General features: G+C 37.6%; 1 protein-coding gene across 21 annotated transcripts in view; it reads left to right on the forward strand.

Moving 5' to 3' along the window:
- The window catches only part of ADGRL2 (adhesion G protein-coupled receptor L2), a 393,922-nt gene that overhangs the window by 330,820 nt on the left and 43,726 nt on the right, over window positions 1-19,376 (forward strand). For all 21 annotated transcript variants that reach the window (XM_049808145.1, XM_049808146.1, XM_049808162.1 and 18 more), the window contains 2 exons: window positions 12,097-12,206; window positions 17,867-18,667. In XM_049808145.1, the coding sequence (XP_049664102.1) occupies window positions 12,097-12,206; window positions 17,867-18,667 (911 nt within the window). The remainder of the gene's footprint in view (window positions 1-12,096; window positions 12,207-17,866; window positions 18,668-19,376) is intronic.

The following is a 19,376-nucleotide window of genomic DNA, read 5'->3' on the forward strand; positions in this document are numbered from 1 at the left end:
CCTGTTTTATGTAAAGATTGGCTGCCTGTTTCATACATTATTTAGCGTGCTTACCCTGTTTATATCAGTGACATAAGAGTGCATGCTACTTTCTCAGAAGAGTACTGTCTTTGCCGCTTCACAGCACAGTGCCTTGTACTCCCAGGCTTGCACATGGTGTTAGCAGATATTTAAAGCACTTCAGCCTAACATTTTATAGGTCATGATGAACTGAGCCTATAAAACAAGTTACTGCAATGAAGTTAATGCAGTCTTAAGAGTGTTACATAGACCAAATACTCAGTATTCAGTGTATTTTTAGCCTGCTGTAGACACATCAGTGAAGAGGAAAGGTTCTTATCACATAGAATTTTTCCCTGTCAAACCTGCTTTATGATACAGTTGCAGTGTGGAATCTTTACTACAAATTTACTATTGAAAGCCGTAATTTTTTTTCCAGGTTTTCACTATAATATGGTAGCTATTGCAACCTTTGAATTTCAGTTTCTTCTAACACACATGCACACAAACACGTACACACGCAAAACGGAAAAAGAAAAAGAAATTAGGCAGCAGAATCATTTCATTGAGAAAGCTGCCCTGACCGCTGTCCGAACACCTTAGAGGAAGAAGTCTTACTACTTGTTAATGACACCGAGCTGTATAACGTTTCATCTGGCAAGATATGTATTTTGCCGTTAAATGTGCAAAGGCACCTATATGCCTTTCTTAGGAGTAATCTGTGATCTTTAACCTTACTGTTCATTGCTTCTCAGATACCTTGCTTCTTGTGATATATATCTATATGATGAAGGAGCAGTTTTGGAACTAGTTTAATACACACATTTTTCCAGCACTGTAAAATTGTTGTTTCACCATAACTCAGAATTTGTGCTCCTTTTCCTCTAATACATTAATTTAGGCTGAGTTGTAAGTGTAACAATAACGTGGCAGTTCTGAACCCATAATCTTTCCCTGTTTACTGAGTTTTTTAACAGCATTGAACTCAACTGTACTACTACACTCATGAAGCTCTAGGTGTTTTCTCATCTAGGATGTAGTAGCACTGATACTGCCTTCAGTATGTTATTCTAGTGCCAGCATCACTGGTGGGTATGAAAAACATCATTTACTTTGTGTATTTAGCTTTCTTAGATAATTTTGCTGCCTTTGAGACAGAGGTACAGCAGAAGAACACCTCCTGGAGTCACATTTAAAACAGGAGCACTTTGGGTAATGTGCTGTAGACAGAACACATATGAGTTAGTGCTCAGTTATCATGAACGCCATCAGCAATGCCTTGTTGCTTTCTTATCAGCAACTTCCTGCTGTCAGCCCAGTGCTTATTTCAATAGTAAAAGGATTTGCATCAAATGTAATACAGTATTATGTATGGCTAACATGGGGTTTTTAATTGTGCAGGCACATGAGACCCCTTCAGTGGTAGGCAGTTTGATAAAAGGATTAGATCATTAATGTTTTTGACGCAATTAAAGATTATCTGTGCATTGATGGAGTCAAGCCAGTGAATTTTCTGATGTGTTTTTTACAGAGGTGAATCTACTTGACTTGCGTAAAAACTAACGGCAGAATACACAGGATTTTTGCAGATGTAAAAACAAGCAAATGAAAGCATCCCCCTAAATTTTGTTGGGCTTAAAACTGGAAGGTCCAGGAATCATAGAGTGCCCGGCTCAAATCAGTAACTTAATCCTTCAACTTCAAATCTCAAAAAAGTGGGATTGTGCTTTCCAAGTTAGAGCAGAAGGATACTTTTGCAGGGGAAGTCCTGTACCTGGAAGCCCTGCAAGCTTTCCAGATGATAATTAGATCCAGACATCACTGTGGGTAATGAATAACAGTGCTTTTGTGACAGGCATTGCTCTCAGAAGAAAAGAAAGTACTTGTAGTGAGGACTCTCAGACACATTTTAATAGGAAATGACACCACTGTTACAGATTTGATTAAAGACCTACTAAGGGACAGCACTTCTGAAAAAATCAGCAGATGAGATAAGAAAAGTTGTAATTTTATTATTAGTTATCAGTTAAATATATGTAACTTTAAAGCCATGAAATCAGCATTACAAATTATGAGAAAAAGGACCATACCATCTCGCTAGCAGATTGCACTTCTGTAAATCTCATAAAATAACCAAGTTGTCTTTTGGCCTCTTGCTCAGCATTTTGCTTTGAGTTCTGTTGAGCCGTAGAAATGAGTCACTCCGTAGCCCTGTGGAATTGGTAGATAGGCAGCGGTGGGCACATGGTCTGTGATGATGAAAATTATAACCCAAAAAGGGGATATTCCCTGAGGCAAGTTTACAAAAAACAATTTATTCTTATTCACCCTGTAAAACTCATCTTACATGCAGGATCTCTTGCATTATTACAAACTCTAATCCTCTGAGTGGGTAATTAACGGACCAGAAAAGCCATTTGTGGAAAGAAAGAGCCATAAGGGTGAAAAATATTTCTCTGCTGAATGATCTTTAAGGAGTAAATAATTACAAGAGTGAGAGGTTTGGGATGACCAATCTAAATTTGAACATAATTAGGATGAACACAGTTTGAAAATCGAAGCAGTTGGCATGTGCAACAATTCTCATATCAGAAGACTAATTAAATATTTAAAAGCCCAAAACCCCTCACTATTCACAGAAAAATAACCTGCCACAAAAGGGTCTGTAACTTTGCAGATAATTAGGAAGGGTTACAGGGGGAAAAAATCACAGATTGGCTCCAAGGTTCTGCAAGGTCACGTCTTATTATGGTGTATCTTTTATATAGTCTGATAACAAGTTTCTTGCTAATTTAATCTAGGTAGGGCATCCCATAGCGATTTCCCATTTCCCTTGTTAAAAATGTGATCGTTTTTCTATACGCAGACTGCAATAGGTGAACATTTTCATAAATAATTGCTCCTAATTGATACAGGCTATAATATTTTTAATTATTTGAGGGGAATGCATGTGTTAAAGTTCAGTTAGGGTTGCCGCCGCCACCACATCCCCCATTTGAAAATATCCTCATCCTGTCCATTGTAGAGGGAGACCAAAGGACCTTATGAAATCATTTTGCCTCAGTGGCCAATTCTGTAAATTAGTAAGTCTTACTTTCCTGTTAGAGCTAAGATACATTTATGTTGAATATGCATTTCTGGAAACAGAAGAGCTGTGTTAAACTCAGGAGACCCATAGTGAGTCAAGCAGAATTTGCATTGAACTGACCTGGAGGTCCAGTCGAAGCATGAACATTAAAAGTGTACCAAGGCTTCTACATTTCAGAAATTGCAGTAACAAATCACACCTGTCATTTGAAATACCTTATTTTAGTAATTAAAGTGGGTGATTTTTTAAAATAAATTTAAGATCTGTGCAAATTAACATGAAGGGTAAAGCTACATGTTTTCAATATTGTAATTCTTCAACTTAGTCATTTAATGATGACTCAGAAGCTGTCTTAAGTTACATAACTTTTAACTACATTATGAATATGCTGCACGCCAAGCCATGGATAAAAAAGATTGACAGTGCTGCAAAAAGAGTTTTAAAGGGTTTTTACTCTTATCCTATGCTCTCTACCTGGGAGTCTCTTCTTCTGCAAGTCTGTTGCAGCATTATGCCTAAGGATCAGACGCTGTGCTTCAGGATTTTCACTTGGATTTTCTATACGCTCTGCTCTAGCGCTGCGCCTCAGAAATAAGTGCCCCTTCATAAAGCTTTGATATTATTACCCAACCCTACACTTCTCCCCTGAAACCTGCTCAGCCCACAAGGTGTGATGCTGCACTTGCGCTCATTCGGTGTGAATAATCTGTATAAATTGCTCAGATGTTACAATGCTGCTCTACTGAAGTTTTCATTAGTAAATACGCATAGCTGCAGGCTATTTATTTTGTCTAAATGGTGAAACGTTTAATTGGATCTTTTGAACTGATTACTTTTCAGCAGTGCGGATCTGCTTGGCTTAGTTGGTATATACTAAGACATACACTGCCTGTAATCCCATGCTGCATTTTGCTTGCAAATAACACACACACACACACACACACACATAAATAATGACAAGTTGATGAATATTACTTTATTTCCATTTCTTCTTCCTCAGGCAGGCTTGCATTAGAAACATTTTCTCTAAAAAGCAGGTCTCTTCTGTTTCGTGCTCTTAGAAGGTTTGGCTTTGCACCTACGCAAACCTCACCAGGAGATTGTCCCACTTTGCACACCTCATTGCATCTTTTGATATCTAGTTTTCCTGTCCTTGCTTTACAGCCATGTCCTCAAAGGCTCTGGTGGTTCTAGTAGGCCTTTCATATATGTGAAAGGTAAGTGAAAGAAAGTAGTGAGGATGGAAAGATGGGATTATAAAAGCACTTAAAAAATTACTGAGAGAAGGCAGGTGTTATGTATCCTACTGGAATCTACATTTCCTTTTTCTTCTTTTTTCCCCTCCCTGTTTTATCTCATGCTTCAGTTTGAGGTTAATAATAACTGCATAATAATAGCATTTACACCAATAAATAAAGTACTGGAACAAGGATGAATTTTAACAAGAAAGAAACATCTCCGATAGCTTAGATGTGAGTAAGTGAGAAGATTCGTCTTTTTAACAATGACTGCTTTGAACTTAGAGAACATGAATACTAAAAGGCAATGGGTCATAACTAAATGTATTAAAATTGTAAGAAGAGGTCGAAAGCAAGAAATACTCTGTTAAATTACTTTTCCATACAAGTCTGGTACACATTCATTCATAGTGAATCAGACTGGGTAATCCTAAGAAAGGGCCTGTGGTAGCTGTGTATTTTCCTTTGTGTTTTATTGTGTATTTGGAGTTTTCATCCTTAATGCGTACCCTTAGACTCCAACAAGATTACATTGTATAAAAAACACACAATTAAATATTATTGCATATTTATTGGGCAAACGGAAACAATGCTATGGTGCACCTTCTTCTACAGTATTAATTATACACTACTTAGCTTCCTTATGTCATGTTTACTCAGTAATTAGGAAGATTCAACAAATCATCAATATTACATTTAAAAAGAAAATAGAAACAATTTTCTCAGGTTTCTTCCCACCATGTATTTTTCATCCAAAGCCACCAGGTTTATTGCTCTAGCGGTCACGTTGCCAAGTGCATAGAAAATCCCAAGGCTGCGTTGTGAACTTTCAAACCAATTTCTAGCGTGCCTTACTGCTTTAGCGGTCACAGTAAGATCTCCAATATCCACACACAGTTCTTATGGCCAAATTCTGCTTTCATATGTGCTCACGTATCTCCCATTTTTTCCTTAGGTTATGAAAACTACCATCAGAGCACACTAAATCTGTTTTCCCTTTGAGCTAGGTAAAATTGGTGCTATTTTCTTTTTGCTTGCTCATTCGCCCATAATACTTTTAGGGATTTTAACTTGAAAATAATTTTTAGAAAATCTTACATGTGAATAAGCAAAATTGCCAGTGTGTCATCCAGGATTTTCAAGAAGCCAGTTGCAGGATTGTATGTCTGTCTTCAAGGAAGTGTGGCTCTGCAGGGATGTGTGCGCTCACTCTTCCCGCATGGGTAGGCTTGTGCTGCGGCTGTTGCAGTTGCTGGAGCGCTGTGGATGCTGCAGTGATGGTTGGCCAATGCTGCTTCAAATCAGGGCTTTATAGCAAGGCTGGGGTTTTTTAGCAGGTCTTTTTTTAGGCTTTGGTTAGCCCCAGTTTGCTAACTTACTAGATTTCAGTATGTACTAATGTATTTCTTGTGAGGTGAATTTGAAACTCAGAATTTAAATACATTGCTTTAAATAATTCTATCAACTGTGGTATGTGTGTGTGCATATGAGTGTATCTATACACCCCTAAAATAAAATCACTGCTCTCTGGCTATTTTATATGTAAGTTTTGTACATGCTTTCTAAGACCAAATTAATAAAACATAGCATTTAAGTAATATCTGACACCTTCATACGCATGTAACTTTGAGTTCAATAACAGGAGTGGAGGTCTAGTGAATATGCATACAAAAGCAGAAGCACATCTCACGTGGCAGTTGTAGACCATTAGGAAAACATATGTGAAGACAGCCATTTACTCTGGGTAAAGAGGTTCAAGAATTTTTCCATTTAAAATACGCTGTTGTTAAAAAGTCAATACGTGAAGTGTAGTCATCCCAGATTCCTGTCTCTTTTACTCAGACTGCAGCTCACCCAGGGTGAACAAGGAACAAGAAGACCATATGGACTATGTGGTGCTACAACTCAGAGTTTACGTGCTTCAAGTGCTGTTTAAGCAGGTTGCTGCAGGCAATATTCAGGAACATGTCATCATGCTAGCTTTTAAGTATTTAATCAATATGCTGAAAGAGAAATATTGTCAGATCTGACTTAAAAGTTTCAGAACATACCAAGACAGATATTTTTAATGTATTGACAAATTTATTAAAAAATAATTTTATGTATTAAACATGGCTTTATACTGTATCTTTTTTTTCCCTGTCTAAAGTGAAGTACACATGACTGTTTTCTGTGTTTGCCAGTTTTACCTTATTGAATGAAACACTGCATTCACAGAAATGCAGCATTAGGAATACCCAAAATTATTTTGATAGCCCATTTCTGGCTAGACATTAACCCATATCCTTTTCAAAATACCATGGTGTTCCTTTTATGTTACTATCTTTGTTAAAGTTATGTATGCAAAACAAAAGCATTTGAAGGATAAATTGTAATGTGGACATTATTTCCTACATACCTTAATTTTGCAAACTGCAAGAACCACTTGGAAAGGAACTGTATGTATCTTTATGTGACTGATGTGACTTTACCCATAAAGATGACCTCTTCCCTCAGTCAATTGGTTTGATCCATGTAATGCTAACATCTTTCCGGAACCTGTTTCTTGGATTCCAGTACTTCACTTTGTGGTCCAGTAATGATACACTATGTTTTTCATTTTAATGCTGGAGTATTTGTTCAAGTCCATAGATTCTGCATTTTTAATCTTCCTTAGAACAGTAGTGAATAATGGCCCTTGGCAGGAGATAATGAAATTTCCTTAATTTATATTTTCAAGCAGAAGTTTCAATTGAAAATGGCATCCTATGGCCTGGAGACATAGCTCTAGTGCAAGTTTCAGGGGAGCTGTAATAATAATGCAGTGCCAGCGGTGACGGCGAATGATAGGACAGTGAAGAAGTAATTTAAGAAAGAAAAGAGAATGTACCAAAGCTTTATTGTAGCATATCTAATGATCTGCTGAAGATTCCCAATAGCTTTTGGAGCATGACAGGAGAAGCTAATGTTATCTTGCCAAAACAGAAGCCCCTGCTTAATCAGCAGAACAAGATTATTGATTAAAACACCTCACACAATAGATTGCACATGGAATCTCATATCCATACAGTGCACGTGGAAAAGTGCAATAATGAGCATAAGATAATAAAAAAAGAGCAAAAGCAATTTGTTGGGAATTGTACAAGTCAAGATTAGAGTTGAAAAGCAAACAAATTATCATGGAAAGTACAGCTGTCCTTAAAGCTGAGCACAGAAGGGGATGGATGCAGCAGGGACATGGCTACATCCTGAGCAGAAGATACTTGATAACAGCCCTGCTGGAACTGCTTTAACTTTCCTTTTTTTCTGTATTCATCTGAAATGTGAAAGGGCCATTCCTCATTTGCACAGTCTTCTTCCTGAGGTGAAAGGAGTTCAGACATTGTACTGTAACTGTTAATTAAACACTCCATTTGATTTTTAGATTACTCTAAGTGATGCATCTGCATTATGAAAATGTAACCTTTCTTCATTCATACTGAAATACTGAAGAAATGAGTGTTAGAGTACACAGTTGCTCCTTGCATTCATGAGAATAGTGATACTTGCTACGTTTCCTCTTGCAAAACTCCTGCTAGCCCGGGAACCTGAATTATCATTCCTTCAGTGCTACAGTTAGTCTTTTCCTAACTAGGGTTTCAAATTTAGTTCATATGTTACCTTTCCTAAATCAACTGGTACTGACTTTGTATAGAGTTCTTTGCAGATCTGCTTCATTTCCTTGTAAATGACAAAGTCATTGTATCATAAATCTTTGTGAATATTGTGACTGTCTTCGACGTGATGACATTTCTTGGTGTGAGATTATATGAATTTTTAGATAGTACACAAATTGAATTTGCATATTTTACCATATGCTAGGGAAGTATGCATTTAAGTAGATTACAGAACACTTAGATGGTACTTAAAACCTACAGAAAACTTAAACACTGGATTACAGACACTGAAAGACTGAAGTATTTGTGATTTGACTTCTTAAATTCGCAGAATTAGAGCTGGTTTGTATCATGCCTGCACTAGAACAATTCTAAAAGAGTTTGAATAGAAGGACTGAACTAACAGTATATCGTGTAGAAAAAAATAGTGTTGGTTAAAATGACTGAGGGACTTCAAGTTATTTGCCAGTTAAGTTTTCTGAGGTTTGGGTGGGGTTTTTTTCCCTGGTGGTGTCTAGGCCAATTTTGCAAATCACCAGGAACTTTATTTCTACTTTATTTCTACAGTCTTGTTTTGGAGAATCCCTTGAAGTTGCCACACAGAAAGAGCTTACCCGTTACAAAAAGGAGTTAAAATGGGTCACAGGGTTGAGTTGAAGGCTGTAACAGTATAATATCCTTTTCATTGGGCATAGTGTTTCTAAGTATAAAGGTTTCTCAAAATCATGAAGCTCTGCTATGGCAGTGATGTGTTAGCTTTGATAATCTGTATCCATGTAGGGTAATCTGCTGTTCAGTGCTATTTTATGGAGAGTGGAGTATTTTTTGTCCAATATACAACAGAATTCAGTGCTTCTTGTCTTAAAGAAGCTCAACTGAAAGCTTTATCAGTTTGTAAAATGGTCTTTGCAGGCAGCACCAGAACTGTAGGCCAATAACTAACAGAGAAGTTAGTATCCTTGGGTTTACAGGGGAAAAAAACAATGCAGCAGACAGAAGACCTTAATTTATCCAGAGAACAAATCCCAGTAGTGTAAATTCCCTGAAATATTTGTCTCAGAACTACCTCTATAAAGTCCACTTCCTCTTCATCTCTTCTCTATAACCCTTGAATTGGGATTGACAGCTGCTGTAGATGCTGTAGGGTTCTTTTTGAAGGTTTCACTGGAATTGAAATATGACCACTAACTATGCAACAAATAGTTACCTGAATGTCAACATCTTAAAATGTGAATATCTTAATCAAGTGTCTTTAATTTGGACTCTTAGAAGTGCATGAAACTCAGAACCTTATAGGAAAATTATTCAGCTTTTATAAAATGCAACCAGCAGTTCAGCAAAACCAGTGATTTGAGTGTAAAAAACTTAAAGACAAATCCTTCTATTCATTTAGTTAGCCAAGTAATTGCACTTTTTGGGGAGGTGGTGGTGTGCTTTGTAGCACGACTGTGTACTGCAGCGGTGGGCATAGCTCATTGTTTTGGAATGCAGAGGGATGTCTGGGGTCTCCTTCATTTTAGCCAAAGCTGAGCAAAAGGTGACCATATACACAGCAGGTGAAATGTTGCATGAAGCAATAGTCAAAAATTTTTAGAAGGTCAACAACTTCCTGTAAACACCACTCAATGCCTTAAGTTTGATACTGGCACTTACTGTACAAAGAAAAAAATACTGCATTTTCTTCTGAATTAGTATTGTGCATCCTTTCAATACAAGCTAGCGTGAAGTTCTTCTCAGTTTCCTGACTGATGGCAAAATTATGAGTCTTTCACTGGGGGAAAATGAAACAGAAGGAAAACAACTTTTCTTAGGGAAACAAGAGTCCATCTTTTTCATAAGATTTACAAATACTGCTAGTAGAACTTTTTTTTCCCACAGCTAAGTATGACCTTTATCAGTTTCATTCTCAAGCAGTTTCTCCCAATATGCATCCATTTTATTTTGTTACAAATCAATATTTCTCTCTTAATTGCTGCTCATTCAAGTGTAAAATGAAATTTTCATACAACTCAAAGCTGTGGAAACCATTATACTGAATGATGCACTACACAAAGTCTTTTCATAGGAATGATTTTGGCTTCAGCATAAGGTTTTCACTAAAGAAACAGAAAGAAATTTAAAGAAATCAATTAACAGAATCTTACATCCAAGGTTTCTCATGCTGGTTAGTCTGGCCTGAGGTATGGGGCATAAAAAACACCGTACAGGGGTTAGAATAGAGAGGCCTGTGAGGTTTTGGGCCATATTGCCTTCTCCTGCTTCTACAGCCTCCTCCTACACGACACACACGAGAGTAGCCCTTTGACCTTCGTGTGAGTACAAAAAAGTGGCTGTATTGTACATTTTCAGTATTACAGATTCGGTACAGTGATTTTTGCTGGAAGTCGGGTGCACATTTCATCACTCCAGCATGGGTCTGAAAGCCGTTGGATAGGTCATACTCATTCCAGACTCTCTAGTACACTGTGCAAGGTGTTGCACTGAATAGTAGTGCTCTTGGGAGTGGTGCAGCATTACCTGTGCGATAGCTGTACAGGAGACCTGCCTGTGCTCTCTGGAAAGTCACTGCCGCGAGCAGCAGAGAGGTGACAGGTGAATTCCTCACCATCTATCTGTACCCACAGTTGTGCGTGTATACAGAAATCCCTGGCTATTTCCAATTAGTTCCGCAATTATGAGCCTTATGAGGCTAGAAATAAGTAGCTTAAAAAAAAAAAAAAGAAAAAAGGAAAAAGAAAAGAAATTAGCTGATAAAGTCAGAAGAGTTGTTGTTCCCGAGTTTACTCAGCAAAAGGCACAGCATGTCCTGACCAGCTCTGTGCTAGTTTGATTAGTATATAAAAAGGAAAGTGATTTATATCAGAGTTCTTCAAATGTGCTTGCTCTACCTTTTATGAGGTAGCGTGAATCATTCTTATACCTGTTGGCAATGTACAGCTGTGGAAAGCCATTGATACAAGAGAGATTATTTTAGCTTGGGATGTGGTATTCAGGGAGTGTGGGAAGTGGTAGGGCAATAGAGAAGTTGATGTACAGCTGGAGTCAAAGGCTAGGCTATTACTTAAGTTCAGACTTCTGTTATTCAGTTTGCTGACAAACAAAACTAACCCCTGAGAAGATCAGCCAAGCTCTTTTTTCTTTTAGTCACCAGACTCCCCCATCTTCTCTTTTTTTTCTTCCACTTCTTCTGACTTTTTTCTGTATTACGTTTTGACCATCTATTCAGGGTTAGGTGATTGTTTTTCCACTTTTAACTTACAAGCTACTGTAAGTTGTTTGGGTTTTTTTTTGTTTTTTTTTTTGCTGGAGAAATGAATAGTAGTCTAATATCTCTTAATTATTATTATTATTAAAAAAAACTTAAAACCCCATTAAATTCAGTAGACCCTTGTGGTTAGAGGCATTGTAATAAAGTTCTTCTTTGTATCAAAATGCATTGGCTTCTATTGTTAAGCAAATCATATATATGTTTCAGTATTTAGTCTCCTCTGAAATACATTTTAATTAATTTTCTTGCAGTTCTTCTTTTTAACTGTTTTTCTTATTTCCTCAGACGGTCATTCTTTACCTCTTTCTGTAACCTAACAGAGGAAGCTTAGAGTCCACCAATTGCTCCTAAAATAGTTAAAATGGAAATGCTAATGCTCTTTGTCTACAATAACTCTTCCAACCAAAATAATTTCCTTGAATCACAACAAAAATCTCTCTGAGATGTAAAACCATTCAGCAGTATGTATGTCTCCAAAGATGGGAGGAATTGCTCATTTGTGTTATTGTACGTTACTCAGATTAACACATTTTTTCATTGTGTATCATCTTTGCATTTTGCTTTGATTTTATTGAACAGTAGTATCAAATCACTATGTATTTGGGACAGCTATCGCTACCAGTGCAAACAAGTGACATTTTAGATAACGTTGATCTCCAGATTTGAAAGTATAAAGCCTGAACGGAAGTATTGTCTTGAAGCCTTATTTATGGACTTTGACAGATCTAGTGTTAATTAACTTTGTTGTCCTACGGATTGGGCTGCCCAAGTGAGAAGAGAGTTAGCACTGCATATTGTACTTTAGTATGAACTTGCAAATTAAATGTAATTTTAAATTAATTAGCTTGCTTGCTTTTCCCATTACAGGTGCAACAACCGAACACAGTGTATAGTAGTTACTGGGTCAGATGTGTTTCCTGATCCTTGTCCTGGAACATACAAATATCTAGAAGTTCAGTATGAATGTGTTCCTTACAGTAAGTATAATCATTTTATTCTCGCTCACTTCCTCTGGCCCTCACAATTAAAGCTGGAGTGCTGTTACATGGAAAAGAAGCATATGTTTATGGCCCACGGACCCATTATGCATGCAGAGCACTTGCAGACTAGGGCCTCCAATTAGCTTCACGAAGTGTGGAAGGAAGCCATGGTGTGATGCTGGCCAAGTGTCTGTCTGTGTTCTTAAGTGTTTGGCTTTTAAGGCTACTGTTTTTCCAGAAAACAAACTCAAATTAGCTATTCAATAGGCCAGATAGAAATTTGTACTTTTGCCCGCTACCAGTTGCTGACAAATTGGCTTGGCTCACAGACTTCTAAAGCAGGAATTGACTTCAGTTTTAATCATGATCTACTTGAAAGGCTACCTGCTGTTGTGGTGACTTCGGGTGCACAGCAAAACCCAACACTGACATTCAGAGGCAAATGCCCCAGTTGGGGCACATCATAAGAGGACTTTGTGCTTCAGGGGCACAGTATAAGTGAACACAGATTCAGAATGAGTAATTCATCAATAAGTTACTCAAACTTGCTTCATAAAAGCAATGGGGAAAAGAGTGAGAAAGAAACGTCCACTTTTAATGTAAAAAGAAAATATGAATTGTGCCTTGAATCAGCTGCCAAAACAGAATTTTTCACTGAAGACAAGTAAATACTGAAATCATACTGGGATAGAAAAATTTGAAGTTAAGCTAGTTCAGCAGTTTTGTACAATATTCTTTCTAATGCCAGAATTCAGTAGCTTTAAGCATACTTCTTAATTCCTTGCAATAATTAATGTTGTTTTTTCATTGACATGTATGCATGTTTATAAAAGTTCTGCAGATTCGACACTTTTAACTGGTTTTGCTTTCTTGTAAGGTCGTTCTTTGCAGTGACTTCTCCCTCGTCCCGTAACTCAACAGAGAAATAGCTGTGTTTGCAATGGAATTTGAGCAGTGCACTGATCATTCCCTTAAGTTATTATTTAGCGTGAATTTCTTGATCTGCAGTAATCCTTAACCAAAGTCACATTTTCTGTTGGTACAGGGAACAGGCCAAGTCTGAGATGCAAAAACACTGTGGTGACAGTATATATCCAAAAAGGAGGGAAATGAGTTCTGGCATAAGCAAAGCTATGTCAAAACTGTCCATACTGTTCCCTGCACAATTTCAAAATTTAGACTTCTTAAACTGAAATACTACTCTGTACTGCTTCACCACATTGAACCTTCACTGTTGTTAAAGGCCAAACACAGATCATCTATTTTTTCTTCATTTCTGCTGTGTCATTGTGAAATGGTTGCTTGCTGATTTTTTTTTCTGTACCATTTGTAGGATTGGAAGCCTACTGCATACAGTGATCCCTAGTACCATTCCTCCTGTGTGTAGTATCGGTGGCTTGTGGTAACTGTTCTTCTCGTGCCACTTTTGAGGAGTGATGTCTTACCCCAATCTAACCAAAGTTTTGTTCCACAAAGATCACCTTTACTTTAGCAATATTTTCATTCCCAAATTTTCAGAAAGAGGGCAGTGCATCTGATTCCAAACCGTGAGGTCAGTCAAATGACAAGAGGTTACGTTTCCAGTTCCAGTAGGCTAGCTCGTAGAGAAAAGTGTAATGCAAATAATGTTCAAACATGATTTTTTATGCTGTTTTAGGAAGAGAAGTGTCGATATGTTCTACCGATTCTGTATTGCTATCTACAGGAATCTTTTCTTTTCCAGTTTTCAGAAGTATAGTGCCACAGCGCGGCCTACCCTGTACTCTAACATGTAGCTATTCTACTTTTAAAATGTTTATTTTTGTTTACTGTCAATTGCATTGGCCTACCTTTTGAATTATGTAATTCTGTGTCTATCATAACTCAGGATTCTGGATACTTCTTGTCTTTCGAAGTCTGTAAGTTTTGGAGTTTGTCAACTGCAGCATGTACAGTGATGACACTATTCCCAATTCCAGACCTGTATGAGGCATCACCTGTCATTACCAGCAGTCATCAAAAAAGGTTGCCAGTTACTAAAATAAGTTTTGAAGTTTGATTTCAAACCACATTGTGCTTCAGTAGTCGTTTTGATTGTTGACCATCTTTCTTCCCTGTCCCACAAAGCCTATCCTGGTATTTTTCCAAGTCTCTTTTTTTGACGCCTGATAAACTCCGGTTATCAAGTCTAATTTTTTTCTCCCTTACTTGTTCCAGTGCTCCATATCTAAACGTACAGAATAACTGGAATCATTAGGTTTGCAAATAGCAGCTGTCCCAGCATAAGAGACTTGTTAGGAAGGTGGGATAGGCTTTTGTGGGTCTAGGAAGGGACAGTTTTAGTGATCACAACACTTCTAACCAAAGTTCAGTTATGGTTCTTACTTTTTCTGAACCTCATCTGCAGTTACTGCAAGACTGCAAAATTTGCTATGTCTCACTGTGGCACCTTTTAGTCCATGAGGGATTACAAATAGCAATCATACCAGGTTTTGTGGTAGAAGTTGGGAGTCCTTAATACACTGGAGTTGGTGTCACCCCGGTACAAAATGCAGTTTATGAGCTCCTCTATGTCTTGCTGGCCTCCAGAAATACATAGCTGCCTTGCTGATCATACATATTGATTGAGCTTTCTCCGGGTTCTGTATTCATCGCCCTCATAAGAAAGTACTTAATGAAAAGCTTTCTTCTTTGCATCTCCAAGTGTAGACAAAAAAAACAAACCTATTGAGGTACTCAGTTGAATCTCAAATAAAACTAAAATTCTAGACAAATTTGATAGGCATTGCTTTGTCCCAAAATAAGAGTGTTATTGATTGAATTACAAAGAAATTGAGAGTACCGTACTTGACATTTCTCTCAATTATGCTGCACAATGTATGTTGACACTTTGACTGAATAACAGAATTCAGCCCTTTTATAAAGAAGAACATCAAAAGTACCATTTTGTACGTCTGTGCATTTTTATTTTAAACCTTTTTTGGGCTCAGGAATTCAGTAGAAAGAGTTGTAAAGTGTTTTATTCTCTCTCTGTATTGATTGGACTTCGCAGCATTTGTTTATTTCAATAAGCCCATCTGTCCCTGAAAAATGTACAGCTGTACACCAATGCACGCAGAGCAGATATGCCAGTAATGATTTTAGTTATCCTTATCTTTTTTCCCCCTCTCCTATTACTAATTCTAAGCAGGTACAATATCAATATTGCTTTCTGGCGAGGAATAAACTCATGCATAAAAGTTCACAGACAGAATCATCTGAAAGTCATTAACACTGATTCTGAAACCCAGGAATTCACCTTAGAATACATCTTCAGTTTACTTGGGTAACTCAAGAATTGCAAATTGCAGAAAAACAAGTATTTTACCTAAAGACGTATAAATGAACAAAGGCTAGGAAAACAACTGCTCTTTTTGAGAATATTAACCCCCTCTAGTCCCCCATAAAGTTTTGGAATTGTTCCCTGAAGAAACACTAGATCAGCTCAGCCAATACCATTCTTTCAAAATAATCATATGTAATTTTGTTAAATGAGACTGAAAATCCAAAACTTTATATGAAACATACAAATATATTCTTCAGGATAATACCGTAACACTGGAAATGTAATAGCTGTGCAAATAGTTTTGATACACTTCCTTGGTATCAGCAGCTACTGTTACACAGATTGGTACATCTGTCATTTTCCAGGTCATTTTATGAAACTAAGGGAGCATACTTCAAAGGCTGCTGAGTATATGAAATAGATTTTATTGCAAATAATTACTGGAAAGGTATTTACTAGCTGGACTTCAGCTATATGTCATCCTGTAATATGTTCCTTGAAACTTCCGTGGGGAAAAATTGCTGTAGTAATATAACTTTGTTAATCAGGTTTGGTTTATATTTTCCATGTACGGTGGCGGGATGGATATTTGTTTTAAACACTTAGTATGACTGTCGTTGCATACTAGCTTGCTGTTTCGGGCTTAATCGATGATGCTGGAGAATATCTGAATGAGCTAAATGTTAATTTTTTCTTCTCTTTTCCTCTTGCTTACTGTGCTTTTGCTTCTTTTTTCTAGATGTTTTTGCTTATTCCTTCTAGTCTGATTTTGCAGTTATAGACTAAGAAGTGACAAAAGTTCTCAAGATTAACATTCAGGAAAACAAATAAAATAAAGTCTAAGGAGAGCTTAAGTGTGCAAGCTGCTTTCTTTATAAGAAAGAAAAGCAGAGGGATGTCTTGGGCAAAGATGGGGGAAGGTTTAATAAGCACACATACAAACCTATATAATTAATAAACTGCATTTTGGATTTATAATTACCTCATTAATATAATACATATATATATATGTGCACTCGCACATATATGATAAATTACTGTGTCACTTAAAAAAACAACTTGATAGCATTGTACTTTGAGAAGAAGAAGAGTATGTATAGCATGCATTAGTAAAGTCATTCATTATTTATTCAGGTTCACTAAGTGAAACTACATGTCAACATAGCTGTATTGCCTCCTTAATCTACTAAAATGATTGATCCATGCTCACTTGTGTAACCGTAGAATCTCTCTCCTGCTAGGTTTTCCTGTTGTCTGTTTCTCTTTATCCAATATAGTGCAGTTCTTATTCTCCCTATATTTAGCGTCTGTTACTAATTTAATCTTTAGATTAATAGTCAATTTATGTTAATCTTCTTTCTTTTTTCCTTGCACTTTTTTATTTTTCTTCCGATGCTTAAAATAGAAGTGGAGCAAAAAGGTAAATAACGTATACAGTCCAAACCCCAGCTCCTTGTTATGTGCCTTATGGATGTTAACCTCTTCCCTTCCCCTCCCCACAACACTCTTATATTATGATAATCAGCAGGATCTCATAAGTACACCTCATAAAGAAGTCGACTGTTTGCAATAAAGTGACTTGGCTGCTTAAAGTAGGTGGCGGGGTATAGTGTCTGAAATACTTGGGCTGGAGGGAAGACTCCCTTGCTTTTTTCTCTCCCTTTCTCTTTGTCTTTCTTTCCCTCTCTTTCTCTCACCCTTGGGTAAATTCTTGTTAATCAAGTGTCATCTTGCCTGGCTTCCAGAACCCTCTCCATAGCATGCCATGGTTACAGGGTTTCCTGGTCTGTTTCATTCATTGCTTTGGTTGTGTTTTGTTTTCTCTGCTCCTAATTGCTTTCTCTATATACCTGATGATTTGTTTTGTTCCTTTATTTTTAATCGAGGCACCTCCTTTTTCAGCCTCACCACTTCTTAAAGTTCTAAACAAGTCGATGTGATTTTTTTTGGACTGAAATGACCTAGCGCACTGCTGCACACCAGTTAAAAGCTCTGGAGCGTTAATGCGTACTCACTAAAAGTCTAAGACGAAAATGCAAGAGTAGCTCTACATTTTCAGCTGTCTGTGTATGCCATTGAGCCATGGTCTGTACTAGTGAAAACAGTTCCCATCCACTTTCCATACTGGTACAGCAAGAACATGGTAACTTTAAGAAAAGTGGATGATAAAGGGTGACAATTGCATTAATTATAACATAAGGTATAATCTAGTGCCAATTAAATTGATTTTTTTTCTTCCTGACACAGTCATTATGATTTACCTACCTTTTTTTTTCTTTTTTTCTTCTCTTTTTATTATGAGACGGTCTTAATTTGATGTAATTCTTGTCTTACTTCTCTCTGTGACTGTTAGTTTTTGTTTGCCCGGGGACGTTGAAAGCAATTGTGGACTCACCGTATTTATATGAAGCTGAACAAAAAGCAGGTTCTTGGTGCAAAGATCCTCTCCAGGCTGCAGATAAAATATACTTCATGCCATGGACTCCATATCGCACCGATACTTTGATAGAATATGCTTCTTTAGAGGACTTCCAAAACGGACGCCAGCAGACGACGTATAAACTCCCAAATCGAGTGGATGGTACTGGATTTGTAGTGTATGATGGCGCTGTCTTTTTTAACAAGGAAAGAACTAGGAACATAGTAAAATTCGACTTGAGGACTAGAATTAAAAGTGGAGAGGCCATAATCAATTACGCTAATTATCATGACACCTCTCCATACCGATGGGGAGGAAAGACTGATATTGACTTGGCAGTTGATGAAAATGGCTTATGGGTAATTTATGCTACGGAGCAAAACAATGGGATGATAGTAATTAGCCAGCTGAACCCCTACACCCTGCGTTTCGAAGCCACCTGGGAAACGACGTACGACAAACGGGCAGCGTCCAATGCTTTCATGATATGCGGTGTCCTGTACGTAGTGCGGTCAGTGTATCAGGACAACGAGAGCGAGACCGGCAAGAACGCCATCGATTACATCTACAACACCAGGTTAAGCCGAGGTGAGCACGTGGACATTCCTTTCCCCAACCAGTACCAGTACATCGCTGCAGTGGATTACAACCCCAGAGACAACCAGCTGTACGTGTGGAATAACAACTTCATTCTGCGGTATTCTTTGGAGTTTGGCCCGCCTGATCCTGCCCAAGGTAAGAATTTGGTTTTTCTCATTTTTAAACCCTTTGTACTTCCATTGAGGTAACTATGGTGCGCTGTCTTTGGTCTTAGACTTAGCACTTGGCGGAAAGGCAAGGAGGGGTTGTTTGTCTGCGCTGTGCTGAGCAGTACAGCTTTACAGTGGTGCAAGACAAATTTGCAGAACCTGTGAAGAGAAGTAGAATTACTTGATTTCATTTACAGGCTTGTGATTTTCTTTTTTTTCTTTTTCTTTTTTTTTTTTTTTTTTTTTTTTTTTTTTTACAAGTGTTTAGCTTTTCTGTGTTAGAGAATGAGTTGGGGAATTGTTTATTTACTTTATACCATCAGTCAGTTTGACTTCTATAGCTAAACTGAGTCTGAGTTCATTCGCGCTGAGCCAGAAGCATGTTCCCATCCGTTCGGTGTTACCTGACTTCTGAATTGATTACAACATACATGCAGACCTTTTAACTTCCTGGCGCCAGCAGTTGAGAGTGATGTGTGCTGGAAGGTCCCAGAGGAGATGTATGGGGTTAATGTGCAACACCAAGCATAAATATTTTTCCGCAGCCCTCTTTTCACAGTTTCTAATGCCGGGTTAGACAAGATTACCCAACATCTTTTTAGCAGGTTTCTCGGTAAGTCCATTACAATTGCAATTCAGCTCGCTTGAAGTTAGAACAACTACCTAAAAGCAAAGACACTAACTGCCAAAAGAGG

The sequence above is a fragment of the Accipiter gentilis genome, chromosome 8 (genome assembly GCF_929443795.1).
Source record: "Accipiter gentilis chromosome 8, bAccGen1.1, whole genome shotgun sequence".
NCBI classification, from domain to species: domain Eukaryota; kingdom Metazoa; phylum Chordata; class Aves; order Accipitriformes; family Accipitridae; genus Astur; species Astur gentilis.